General features: G+C 43.9%; 1 protein-coding gene across 1 annotated transcript; it reads right to left on the bottom strand.

Annotated features, from left to right (window-relative positions):
- Positions 1-405: 405 nt before the first annotated feature.
- LOC135511190 (protein arginine N-methyltransferase 5-like) lies at positions 406-8,047 on the bottom strand. Its single transcript, XM_064932816.1, has 16 exons — positions 7,878-8,047; positions 7,174-7,292; positions 6,921-7,006; positions 6,539-6,673; positions 6,271-6,383; positions 6,118-6,167; positions 5,849-6,012; positions 5,572-5,733; positions 5,408-5,485; positions 5,224-5,282; positions 4,989-5,111; positions 4,585-4,760; positions 1,885-2,088; positions 1,650-1,760; positions 1,497-1,561; positions 406-1,390 (listed from the first exon to the last, which is right to left on the bottom strand). The coding sequence occupies exons 1-16, from the start codon at positions 7,976-7,978 to the stop codon at positions 1,238-1,240; spliced, it is 1,899 nt and encodes a 632-aa protein (XP_064788888.1). The 5' UTR covers positions 7,979-8,047; the 3' UTR covers positions 406-1,237.
- Between the last annotated feature and the right edge of the window lie 5,668 nt (positions 8,048-13,715).

Here is a 13,715-nt window from a genome sequence, read left to right as displayed (position 1 = left end):
ATGGTGTAGGCCATCTTTGTAAATAAGAGTTTGTTCTTAACTGACTTGCCTGGTTAAAAAATAAAATGCTAATTACATTCAATGCCAATATTTGATCCTGATCTATGGTGACACCTACTGGACAGAATACATCACCACAGTACATGCCATGGTGCAGTCAGACAAAACCAGGGTGCAGTCTGATCAGACACAAAAAGGAATAGATCTTTTATATACAATTTCTTTGTGTACATGCATGCATTTAAGTTTTCCATTCCAAATATCCTTTTGATATGCATACCCAGAATTCAAAATAATTCAGTGGAATAACAACCTTACCACAGCCTGCCATTTAACCCACGAGGGAACATGCTAAATAAGTAAGATGCAAGAGGCAGATATACAAACAGGGCAAAGAGCAGCAAGTTGCTAGTAATTGTCTTTATTGACAATATGGATCCGACAAAAAACGTAACAAAAAGAAATGAACACCTGAAAAACATATGACCTGAACAGCCCATCTCCTACACACTGCTGTATCAGAGTTGTAATCAGTTTAAGTGTGAGTTACAATTTAGAGCCATTTCATCGATCCGTTATAGTATGGAATAGGTCTTTTGACCAATCACATCAGATATTTTTCATAAATCTGATTGGTCAAAAGAACAATTAGTGAAAAAAATATCAATTCAGCTGCCTGTCTGAATACTGCCATTGGGGGTCTCTTGACTACCGGCAAAATAAGTAACTTAAACTCAATAGGTATGGGAATGTATGTGGATGATAGTCCATGCCTGAAACTAACACCTAACTATACTGTAAAGTAACAGCCTCAAATCGGTCCCATCTAAACCATTGATTGGGTTCTTATTCCCAGCTCTAAAGCCTCACTGTAACCCAGGTCTGTAGGTTTGTAAAGCCTCACTGTGACCCAGGTCTGTAGGTTTCTAAACCTTCAATTTGGCCCTGGTCTGTAGGTTTCTAAACCTTCACTGTGACCCTGGTCTGTAGGTTTCTAAACCTTCAATTTGGCCCTGGTCTGTAGGTTTCTAAATCTTCAATTTGGCCCTGGTCTGTAGGTTTCTAAACCTTCACTGTGACCCTGGTCTGTAGGTTTCATGGTATGAGCAGACTCATGATTACAGGTGAATAGGTAAAATGCTAGACCTTTTGAGCAAGACTACCTCAACTTCATTTGCAACTAAGTGCCTGTTTAATTGCGTCTGTATGCATGTGTGTGTATGTGGGTGTGAGATCTTCACAGGCCGATGGTGTAGGATCGTCCTGCAGGGTTGTGGATAGCGGAGCATGAGGGCTCTGTCACAGCCCATTCGTACCACACCTTCTTCCCATTGTTACACCTCCAGAACCTCACCACGACATCATCATCCTTCGTCACAGGGATCGGTTGCTGCAGGTGGGAGAGGGAAGGAAAAGAGTAAATATACTCCATTCTTTTGGGTAATAAAATGTGCTAAATGTAAAGACATTTTACATGACTATGACAGTCAACTTACTTTGAGAGGGAAGAGGATGGGGAACCAGGAGAACATTCCAGGAGAGTGAGTCTCTGGCTTGATACCTTGACCAAACAGATGCACACATTGATGTTAATGTTATCCAAACACCTTAAAACCTCATCATCATCGCTGTCCCCTCTTACTACTTACTGAGTGTGACATCTCCGTAGAGTGTGGTCTCAAAGTATCCAGCAAAGCCATGCAGCACTGTGTTACACCCCACAGAGAATCTGAGGCACTGATACCGGTTGTTGTTCATATCTGAAGGAAAGGAGAGAAGCGCATTTAGTACATATCTTATGTGTGATCATTAACCGTGTTAGCTAGGGTGCGTAAGCATTAACCATGTAAGGGTGTTTGACGTGTGTGTATGCGTGTGTGTTACCTGTGGTAGGGTGAATGAAGGTGAAGCAGGCCTTGGGCTCAGCCAGCTGGTGAAAGTTGTGGAGTCGGACTACGTAAGGGGTCTCAAAGTGGCACTCAGGGTCCTTGTCCCGCTCCCTGCACCCCCGGACCTCGTTATACAGCTTGGAGGAAGAGAGGGGGGCCAGGAAGGAGGTGTAGGAACAGGGGATGCTCACCCCACCATCTGAGAGGAACAAGAGAATCAAATCAAAATCAAATCAAATTTTATTTGTCACATACACATGGTTAGCAGATGTTAATGTGAGTGTAGCGAAATGCTTGTGCTTCTAGTTCCGACAATGCAGTAATAACCAACAAGTAATCTAACTAACAATTCCTAAACTACTGTCTTATACACAGTGTAAGGGGATAAAGAATATGTACATAAGGATATATGAATGAGTGATGGTACAGAGCAGCATAGGCAAGATACAGTAGATGGTATCGAGTACAGTATATACATATGAGATGAGTATAAACAAAGTGGCATAGTTAGTAGCTAGTGATACATGTATTACATAAGGATGCAGTCGATGATATAGAGTACAGTATATACGTATGCATATGAGATGAATAATGTAGGGTAAGTAACATTATATAAGGTAGCATTGTTTAAAGTGTCTAGTGATATATTTACATTTCCCATCAATTCCCATTATTAAAGTGGCTGGAGTTGAGTCAGTGTCAGTGTGTTGGCAGCAGCCACTCAATGTTAGTGGTGGCTGTTTAAAAGTCTGATGGCCTTGAGATAGAAGCTGTTTCAGTCTCTCGGTCCCAGCTTTGATGCACCTGTACTGACCTCGCCTTCTGGATGATAGCGGGGTGAACAGGCAGTGGCTCGGGTGGTTGATGTCCTTGATGATCTTTATGGCCTTCCTGTAACATCGGGTGGTGTAGGTGTCCTGGAGGGCAGGTAGTTTGCCCCGGTGATGCGTTGTGCAGACCTCACTACCCTCTGGAGAGCCTTACGGTTGAGGGCGGAGCAGTTGCCGTACCAGGCGGTGATACAGCCCGCCAGGATGCTCTCGATTGTGCATCTGTAGAAGTTTGTGAGTGCTTTTGGTGACAAGCCAAATTTCTTCAGCCTCCTGAGGTTGAAGAGGCGCTGCTGCGCCTTCTTCACGATGCTGTCTGTGTGAGTGGACCAATTCAGTTTGTCTGTGATGTGTATGCCGAGGAACTTAAAACTTGCTACTCTCTCCACTACTGTTCCATCGATGTGGATAGGGGGTGTTCCCTCTGCTGTTTCCTGAAGTCCACAATCATCTCCTTAGTTTTGTTGACGTTGAGTGTGAGGTTATTTTCCTGACACCACACTCCGAGGGCCCTCACCTCCTCCCTGTAGGCCGTCTCGTCGTTGTTGGTAATCAAGCCTACCACTGTTGTGTCGTCCGCAAACTTGATGATTGAGTTGGAGGCGTGCGTGGCCACACAGTCGTGGGTGAACAGGGAGTACAGGAGAGGGCTCAGAACGCACCCTTGTGGGGCCCCAGTGTTGACGATCAGCGGGGAGGAGATGTTACCTACCCTCACCACCTGGGGGCGGCCCGTCAGGAAGTCCAGTACCTAGTTGCACAGGGCGGGGTCGAGACCCAGGGTCTCGAGCTTGAAGGGTACTATGGTGTTGAATGCAGAGCTGTAGTCGATGAACAGCATTCTCACATAGGTATTCCTCTTGTCCAGATGGGTTAGGGCAGTGTGGTTGAGATTGCATCGTCTGTGGACCTATTTGGGCGGTAAGCAAATTGGAGTGGGTCTAGGGTGTCAGGTAGGGTGGAGGTGATATGGTCCTTGACTAGTCTCTCAAAGCACTTCATGATGACGGAAGTGAGTGCTACGGGGCGGTAGTCGTTTAGCTCAGTTACCTTAGCTTTCTTGGGAACAGGAACGATGGTGGCCCTCTTGAAGCATGTGGGAACAGCAGACTGGTATAGGGATTGATTGAATATGTCCGTAAACACACCAGCCAGCTGGTCTGCGCATGCTCTGAGGGCGCGGCTGGGGATGCCGTCTGGGCCTGCAGCCTTGCGAGGGTTAACACGTTTAAATGTTTTACTCACCTCGGCTGCAGTGAAGGAGAGACCGCATGTTTCCGTTGCAGGCAGTGTCAGTGGCACTGTATTGTCCTCAAAGCGGGCAAAAAAGTTATTTAGTCTGCCTGGGAGCAAGACATCCTGGTCCGTGACTGAGCTGAATTTCTTCCTGTAGTCCGTGATTGTCTGTAGACCCTGTCACATGCCTCGTGTCTGAGCCGTTGAATTGAGATTCTACTTTGTCTCTGTACTGACGCTTAGCTTGTTTGATAGCCTTACGGAGGGAATAGCTGCACTGTTTGTATTCAGTCATGTTACCAGACACCTTGCCCTGATTGAAAGCAGTGGTTCGCGCTTTCAGTTTCACGCGAATGCTGCCATCAATCCACGGTTTCTGGTTAGGGAATGTTTTAATCGTTGCTATGGGAATTACATCTTCAACACACGTTCTAATGAACTCGCACACCGAATCAGCGTATTCGTCAATGTTGGGAACATGTTTAAGATGAAAGGGTAGAGGTGGATGAGGCAAAATACATGGTAATTGTCTTTCAATGCCCATGATATGTATAGCTATCAAAGATTGAGCAAAATTTCAATATCAATGAGTTGCAAATGACTGCAATTAGAATGACCCCCCCCCTTACCTTTGAGAAAATTCTGTGCTCCATCTAAACACTCTGGGGACAGCTCATTGTCCCCGAAGGACCCGAGCAGCTCGCTGACGATGATGTCCGCCTTCTCAGGTGCCGCCCACTCCCTCATGTCACATGACACTACGGTCACCTGATCGCCCCACTCCTCAAACTTCCAGTTCTCAAGCCTGGGAGTGTGTGACAGGATCAGTACAGGGAATTTTTAGGAGCTCAGTGGAGAAAATCCCATTTTCATCTGGATTTATTAATCTGCCAGAGAGTATTAAAGCTATCCGGGGAAATTACTCCTAATGCCTGAATTAAAAAAAATTAAATTATCTCCTGGAATGAGTTTAGTCTGTGCTGGCAAATCTTTTGGAGGTCAGGGTTCAAAATGAGAAAAAGTTTCCACTCACGTTACGACAGCGTTGGGGTTCTTCTCCACGGCGAAGATACGGAGCTTTCTGTCAGCCTGCTTGGCGGCCCGCAGGGAGGCATTGACCAAAGGACCTCTCCCAGCACCCAGCACCATCAACACCCTGGGGTTAGAGAATACATACAGTTACCCACCAGATACAGAGGGGGAAGGTGATTGTCAGGAGAATAGATACTCATTAAGAGGACAGACAGTGAGGTGTTGGAGCTACTCACTGTGTATTGGTCTCCTTCTGCTCCTCTGGGACTCTGTCCATTAAACACTTATACACAGCCTGCATAAAGATCAGGAGAACCCAATCGGAACTTAATGATATTACTGTGTTAAACCCTACCAGCCACATCACTAATACTGTTAGTGTATTATACTGTGAGAACATGCACGTCAAAGGCTCCTTACCTGCTGGTACTGGGAGTATTTGATGGGATCCTTCTCAAACACTTCATATGTCTGAGACTCCAGATTGTCCATGAGAGGCTAATGGGAAGAGAACAGTTAGACATAACAAAGAATCCAATGCATACAGACAATAGGTATGCCTATTTACAAACTTAAACACAAACCTGAAGAGGAGACTGTAGGTAATCCTCGTAACCCTTGGCGAACAGTTCATAGGCATTGGGGGCAGGGCGGTTCTGGTTGAGGTATTCAAGGTACTGCAAGTAAGAGCGGAAGTCCTTCTCACTGTGACGACTGGTGCCAGTGAAGATGAACTGGGCCTCAAGCTGGGAGAACAAGGAAATGTTTTGTAAAATACATTTTCAAGAACAGAAGACAGACTGAAGATAAAACGGTTGTAGTTGCTATAACAATTGCCATATAGCCTAGCATTTACAGTACCTTGAATAGACGGAAGATGATTTGCTGGTGGGCTTTTGAAAGGACTGGGAACCCTTTTTTATTGGTCAGAAAGATCCTGGTGGGAAGAATAGCTGCTTTAATTGGCTCTCCAAGCCACTTGTCGATCACAGCGTTGGTGGGCATGTTTGCTCCAACCTCAATGGCTTCAGGGAAAGGAAGGGAAGAAAGGTCAGTATCAATTGTGACCAAAACAATTCCTTATCAGTTTGTCAACACTTCAACCATGTTTCCCTGTCCTGCTTCCTTACCTAAACAGATTCTCTTGTTGTAGTCACAAAGAGTTCTGAATGAATGCCACCTGAAAAATTAAACAGAAGGTACATTTTTACAAAAAGCAAAAAAACAAGGCTGAAAACCTTGATGCCGTAGCCACGTGGCCCTAGCTGTGATGGCAGACCCACCAGGCCCAGGTCTTCTCGTCATTACTGCCATCATCTGTGTGTTTCGTCTGCTCATTCTCGATGATGTCATCACGCATATCATCAGAGGAAATCAGGGGGACCCGGATCCAGAACTGATGACACAATCCACAATTTCTTAGTTATAGGTTTCATAACAATTTTAAGTTCACTGAAATACCATGAAATTGCCAGTCACAACACAAGCCAAGGATTAAGAATGAGTTAAAGTTCTTATATGGTACAGATAACTCTTGACTGCTGTAGCTACCATGCAGGAGTGGTGTCCAGTCTGGATGTGGTTGAGCAGCACGCGGGCCAGGTTGGCACAGTGAGGGCCCTTCAGAGGGATCATAAAGGCTGGCAGACCCAGATACGCTGAGAAGTTCAGCTCCTGGACCAGAGCCTGAGACATGACAGAGGGATGAAAGGAGAGCAACAATTCAAACTGTGGCAAAGATGTTTCAAATGTTCTGCTTGAGCGGACAAAGGAGGCCATGGTGTATTCACTAAAATTCAAACGGAACCCAAACAGAACAAAATGGGGAGGGACCTCCCTGAATTTAAACAATAGAAACAGTCATTTTCATAGCGAAACGTTTTGCTACTTTTTGTTACGTTGTGAATACGTCTTTTCATGATGTCCAACTCACCGCTTCTGAATTCCTGCGCTCCGTCTCCACCTCTGAGTCTGTCTCGATCCACTGAGAAAGCTTTCCAACAACCAGAGTGTTCCAGTCTGGGTAAGGAAGAATTGTAATTCAATATTCTGACACTTAATAAACATTTTGATTAGATATTTATGTAAGTAGATGCTCCTGTGCTCAGTGGAACTTGGGAATGAGAATGTACTGTCTAGTTCCTACCACTGAGGCCAGTATAAATACAGGTTGCCTCTGACCTCACCTCGCCCACAAAGTAGCAGGTCCGAGCGTGTATGTGCTCCAGATCGGACTTTGGCGGGATCCAACTCAAACTCCCTCCTGAACCTCGGGTGGAAGAGGGGCATGCACAAGAAGTCAAACCTGTAAGAGAAGGGACAGATGGGACACTTCAGTTGAGTTGTCGATGATCTACAGTCCCTGGTTCTAATCCAGGCTGAATCACATCCGGTCGTGATTGGGATGCACATAGGGCGGCACTACTGGGCCAGCGTTGTCCGGGTTTGGTCTGGGCAGGCAGTCATTGTAAAATAAGAATTTGTTCTTAACTGACTTGCCTAGTTAAGTAAACGGTTAAATAAAAACATTTTTAAATGTAAAAACTAGCATGATGCTCTTGCAAAGTTTATTGTACGAAAATTACTTTACAAACGTAGTTAACATTTAATTGGATAATACATTCAAGTAATGTCATGGATCTACAGTCAAATGTATTCTCAACAGATCACATTGAGGGAATGGCCAGGAGGAACATTTCTTAGCCATTGTGATAGTGCACGTGCTAATATTTCACCGGAAAATGAACCTAGCTAGTTTGCTGTTACTGTCGCGCTAAAATAGTTAGCTAGTTAGCTGGCTACATCACGTGTAGAAATGAAGCCGAAGGGTAGATAGGCATATCCTACTCGTCTCTAGTATTTGACTGCTTGAACGAAGCAGTTTACTTACCCAAGTTTAGCGACCGCTGCAAGTGTGTCAGCAACCTCGGGCACACAATTCAAATCTCTCCCGCAAGACACCCTGCCCCCTGTACTGTGGGACGCCATCATTAACCGAGGGAATGGGAAAGAAGGGAGTTGCAACTAGAATCGGGGAAACCGACGCCATTTTGGCTCTAGTCAAGCGTATGCTGTCATAGCGTGGATATGGAGCGCAGAATCAAAATGACTTCCCCCGGAATACAGTTTCAACAACTGTCGCGACACTTGTACATCCAGCGAGATTATGGTAGTTTGGGGTCACGTCACAGATGTTTGATAAACCATTGGGATCATATTTGGTCACATCGAGACAACGTAAGTAAGTATCGAGCTGCAGAATTTTTGGGGGTGGTTGTTAATTAGATTTGTCCCACCGTTCTTGATTTTCCAGTTTCTTTAATTTATATATAAAAAAATATATTGGCTCTATAAATCACATTTTCAGTGATGTTAAGTACTTAAGTAAATACACTTTAAAGTACTACTTAAGTAGTTATTTTGGGTATCTGTACTTTACTATTTATATTTTTGACTACTTTTACTTCACTGCATTACTTAAGAAAATATTGTACTTTTTACATTTTCCTTGACACCCAAAAGAACTCTTACATTTTGAATGCTAAGCAGGACAGGAAAATAGTAAAATTCACACACTTATCAACCGAACATCCCTGGCCATCCCCACTGCCTCTGATATGGCAGACTCACTAAACTAACTTACTAAGAAATGCTAATATAGGTACCATTTGACTTCATTAGATTTATGACACAATTGCTGAAAAAATTGCATTTGAAACAGTGGCCAGGTAAATAAAACTGAAGCCTTGCTGTGATACCGGGGGCATATTCAATACACAGATTCTGTTTCAAAACGGAAGCAAACAAAATGGGGCGGGACCTACCTGAATTTGTTCAATAGTAACTCCTTTTTCTTTGTTCACTTCAGTTTGGTTCTTAAACAGTGAACGATTTCCGTAATGAATATGCCTTGGGCCATAGACTGTTTACAGAGTAAGAAAACCAATATGTATTTTTGTAATTTGAGTGAACTATCCCTTTAAAAAAAATAATCACAGAATAGCAAGAATGGCACCATCTTGTGGTCAAGAACCTGGTAATATCAGGATGTGGGATGGTACATAAACCCAACAACTCCAATGCCAAATTTCTCTAATCAAAAACAAAAGAAAACAAGTTCACTGAGAATACACTACATATGATGAAGAAACCATACTGTGAGCCACAGCTCCATACTATTTGTCAAACAGAGAACTGATAGTATATACTCGTTGTTGGGCTGAGATTGTGGGGGGTCTGTGGGTGTCTTTTGTCAATTCCTCATGTCTAACTCATTAGCTAGGTTTCCATCCAATTGGCCACAGATTTCTGTGTGAATATTCAAAAATCTGCATAAAAGCAATGTCTGCATTTTACCACCAGAGATGAGTTCCATCAAAGGTAAAAGGCTGTGTGTGATGATGTAGTGCACATAAAAAAAACTTTTGCAGTTTAATTCCCATGAACCGAATAAAAAAAATACAGGTTAAATGGGTTTCCATTGCATTATCAACTCCACTGATGGTTTTGTCACAAAATGTTTTGCATTATAGCGAATGTGCCCACTCTGGTATTGGCACATGTGCTCTAGCCAACAGATCACAGCTACAGTGTGGGTATAGTGTACATTATGAGATTATTATGGACAGAGGGAGATTATTTTTATTTGTCAAACCTCAGCCAAGCATCAACCATCATGTCACAATAATAAAACCCTCGATACTGTGCAGTATTCACACCCCTTGACTTTTTCATATTTTGTTGTGTTACAGTCTGAATGGAAATTAAATTCAATTGAGATTTTTTTTCCACTGGCCTACACACAATACCCCATAATGTCAAAGTGGAATAATTGTTTTACAAATTAATTAAAAATGAAATGCTGAGATATCTTGAGTCAATAAGTATTCAATTCCTTTATTATGTCAAGTTCAGGAGTGAACATGTGCTTAAAAAGTTGCATAAATTCACACTTAGTTAGTGGATGACGATTAAGGCAGACCCCCGCACCTCTCTGATTCAGAGGGGTTGGGTTAAATGCGGAAGACACATTTCAGTTGAAGGCATTCAGTTATACAACTGACTAGGTATCAAATCTTATTTTATTTGTCAAATGCGCCAAATTCAACAGGTTTAATACAACAACATTTCACCTTACAGTGAAATGCTTACTTACAAGCACTTAACCAACAATGCAGTTTTAAGAAAAGACCTAAACAAAAGTAAGAGATAAGAATAACAAATAATTAGAAAGCAGCAGTAAATAAAATAGCGGGGCTATATACAGGGGTACCGGTACAGAGTCAATGTGCAGGGGCACCGGTGTCGAGGAAATTGACTGCACGGCCTGGTACAACTCCAACACCATCATTATGTTTGCTGATAAACACAACAGTGGTATGCCTGATCACTGACAATGACGAGACATTATACATGTAGGTAGAATTATTAAAGTCTCTTGGATCTAGACTTGGCGCTCCGGTACCGCTTGCCGTGCGGTAGAATAGAGAACAGTCTATGACTAGGGTGGCTGGAGTCTGACAGTTTTTAGGCCCTTCCTCTGACACCACCTGGTATAGAGGTCCTGGATGGCAGGAAGCTTGGCTCCAGTGATGTACTGGGCCGTATGCACTACCCTCTGTAGTGACCTTGCGGTTGGAGGCCGAGCAGTTGCCATACCAGGCAGTGATGCAACCCGTTAGGATGCTCTCGATGGTGCAAATGTAAAACCTTTTGAGGATCTGAGGACCCATGCCAAATCCTTTCAGTCTCCTGAGGGTTAATAGGTTTTGTTGTGCCCTCTTCACAACTGTTTTGGTGTGCTTGGACCATGTTAGTTTGTTGGTGATGTGGACGCCAAGGAACTTGAAGCTCCCAACCTGCTCCACTACAGCCCCGACAATCAGAACTGGGGCGTGCTCAGTCTGCCTTTTCCCATAGTCCACAATCATCTCCTTTGTCTTGATTACATTGAGGGACAGGTTGTTGTCCTTGCATCACACGGTCATGTCTCTGACCTCCTCCGTATAGTCTCATCGTAGTCGGTTACCACTGTTGTGTCATCAGCAAACTTAATGATAGTGTTGGAGTCGTGCCTGGCCGTGCAGTCATGAGTGAACAGGGAGTACAGGAGGGGACTGGGCATGCACCCCTGAGAGGCCACCATGTTGAGGATCAGCATGGCGGATGTGTTGTTACTTACCCTCACCACCTGAGGGCTGTCCATCAGGAAGTCCAGGATCCAATTGCAGAGGGAGGTGTTTAGTCCCAGGGTCCTTAGCTTAGTGATGAGCTTTGGGGGCACTATGGTGTTGAACCCTGAGCTGTAGTCAATTAATAGCATTCTCACATAGGTGTTCCTTTTGTCCAGGTGGGAAAGGGCAGTGTGGAGTGCAATAGAGATTGCAACAACTGTGGATCTGTTGGTACAGTATGTAAATTGGAGTGGGTCTAGGGTTTCTGGGATAATGGTGTTGATGTAAGCCATGACCAGCATTTCAAAGTATTTAATGGCTACAGACGTGAATGCTACGGGTCGGTAGTCATTAAGGCAGTTTACCTTAGTCTTCTTGGGCACAGGGACTATTGTGGTCTGCTTGAAACATGTTGGTATTACAGACTCAGACAGTGAGAGTTTGAAAATGTCAGTGAAAACATTTGCCAGTTGGTCAGCGCATGCTCGGGTATACGTCCTGGTTATCTGTCTGGCCCAGCGGCCTTGTGAATGTTGACCTGTTTAAAGGTCTTACTCACATCCCACGCAGAGTGCGTGATCACACAGTCGTCCGGAACAGCTGATGCTCTCATGCATGTTTCAGTGTTACTTGCCTCGAAGCTTGCATAGAAGTTATTTAGCTTGTCTGGTAGGCTCGTGTCACTGGGCAGCTCTAAGCTGTGTTTCCCTTTGTAATATTTTGCAAGCCCTGCCACATCCGATGAGCGTCGGAGCCGGTGTAGTACAATTCGATCTTAGTCCTGTATTGATGCTTTGCCTGTTTGATGGTTTGTCGGAGGGCATAACGGGATTTCTTATAAGCTTCCAGGTTTGAGTCCCGCTCCTTGAAAGCAGCAGCTCTACCCTTTAGCTCAGTGCGAATGTTGCCTTTAATCCATGGCATCTGGTTAGGGTATGTACATACAGTCATAGTGGGGACGACGTTCTCGATGCACTTATTGATAAAGTCAGTAACTGATGTGGTGTACTCCTCAATGCCACCGGAAGAATCCCAGAACATATTCCAGTCTGTGCTAGAAAAACAATCCTTTAGTTTAGCATCTGCTTCATCTGACCACTTTTTTATAGACCGAGTCTCTGGTGCTTCCTGCTTTAATTTTTGCTTGTAAGCAGGAATCAGGTTAGAGTTATGATCAGATTCGCCAAATGGAGGGTGAGGGAAAGCGTTTGTACGCATCTCTGTGTGTGGAGTAAAGGTGGTCTCTAATTGTTTTTCCCCTGGTTGCACATTTAACATGCTGATAGAAATGAGGTAAAACTGATTTAAGTTTCCCCGCATTAAAGTTCCTGGCCACTAGGAGCGCTGCTTCTGGATGAGCATTTTCCTGTTTGCTTATGGTAGAATACAGCTTATTGAGTGTGGTTTTAGTGCCAGCCTCGGTCTGTTGTGGTATGTAGCTACGAAAAATACAGATAGTGTGGTCTATCATGAGATACTCTACCTCAGGCGAGAAAAACCTTGAGACTTCCTTAGATATCGTGCACCAGCTATTATTTGCGAATATGAATAAGCCCCTGCCCCGTGTCTTACCAGAGGCTGCTGTTCTGTCCTGCTGATAGAGTGTATAACCCACCAGCTGTATGTTCTTAATGTCGACGTTCAGCCACGACTCGGTGAAACATAAAATATTACAGTTTTTCATGTCCCGTTGATAGGATATACAGTGCCTTGCGAAAGTATTCGGCCCCCTTGAACTTTGCGACCTTTTTGCACGCCCAATTTTTCAGTTTTTGATTTGTTAAAAAAGTTTGAAATATCCAATAAATGTCGTTCCACTTCATGATTGTGTCCCACTTGTTGTTCATTCTTCACAAAAAAAATACAGTTTTATATCTTTATGTTTGAAGCCTGAAATGTGGCAAAAGGTCGCAAAGTTCAAGGGGGCCGAATACTTTCGCAAGGCATTGTACGTGCTTTCAGTTCCTCTCATTCATTTTCCAGCGATTGGACGTTAGCTATCAGAACAGAAGGAAAGGGCAGATAAGCCACTCGTCGCCTGATCCTCACAAGGCATCCTGATCTCTTTCCGCGAAACCTACGTTTCCTTTTCCAGCGAATCACGGGGATCTGGGCCTGGTCGTGTGTCTGTAGTATATCTCTTGCATCTGACTCATTGAAGAAGAACTCCTTATACAATTTGAGGTGAGTAATCCCAGTTCTGATGTCCAGAAGCTCTTTTTGGTCATAAGAGACAGTAGCAGCAACATTTTGTGCAAAAAAAGTTACGAACAACACACAAAAAAACCTAACAAAATAGCATGGTTGGTTAAGAACCAATAAGATGGTAGCCCTCCCCTCCGATGCCATCTTGTATATATCCCCCTTTCCCTATAGGTTATTGTGTGTAGATAGGTAAAAAAAACAACGTTTAAACCATTTTAAATTTGTGCTGCAACACAACAAAATGTGGAATAAGTCAAGGGGCATGAATACTTTCTGAAAGCACTGTATTTATTGGAAAGGAGCATCAAGCTCATCACTGTGCACTTTCACCACCCTGTGAAGTTCATCAT

The sequence above is a fragment of the Oncorhynchus masou genome, chromosome 3, assembly GCF_036934945.1.
Source record: "Oncorhynchus masou masou isolate Uvic2021 chromosome 3, UVic_Omas_1.1, whole genome shotgun sequence".
Lineage (NCBI taxonomy): Eukaryota > Metazoa > Chordata > Actinopteri > Salmoniformes > Salmonidae > Oncorhynchus > Oncorhynchus masou.
Note: the sequence above shows the minus strand (reverse complement) of the source record. Positions and strands in the feature narration are given on the sequence as shown.

What these genes read in the sequence shown, in the direction of transcription:
- LOC135511190 (XM_064932816.1), bottom strand. Translation starts at nt 7,978, where the DNA reads ATGATGGCGTCCCACAGTACAGGGGGCAGGGTGTCTTGCGGGAGAGAT. An exon ending in GACGAGAAGACCTGGGCCTG is followed by an intron (nt 6,168 to 6,270) that starts GTGGGTCTGCCA and finishes TTAATTTTTCAG; the next exon opens with GTGGCATTCATTCAGAACTC. An exon ending in CAACAAGAGAATCTGTTTAG is followed by an intron (nt 6,013 to 6,117) that starts GTAAGGAAGCAG and finishes CTTTCCCTGAAG; the next exon opens with CCATTGAGGTTGGAGCAAAC.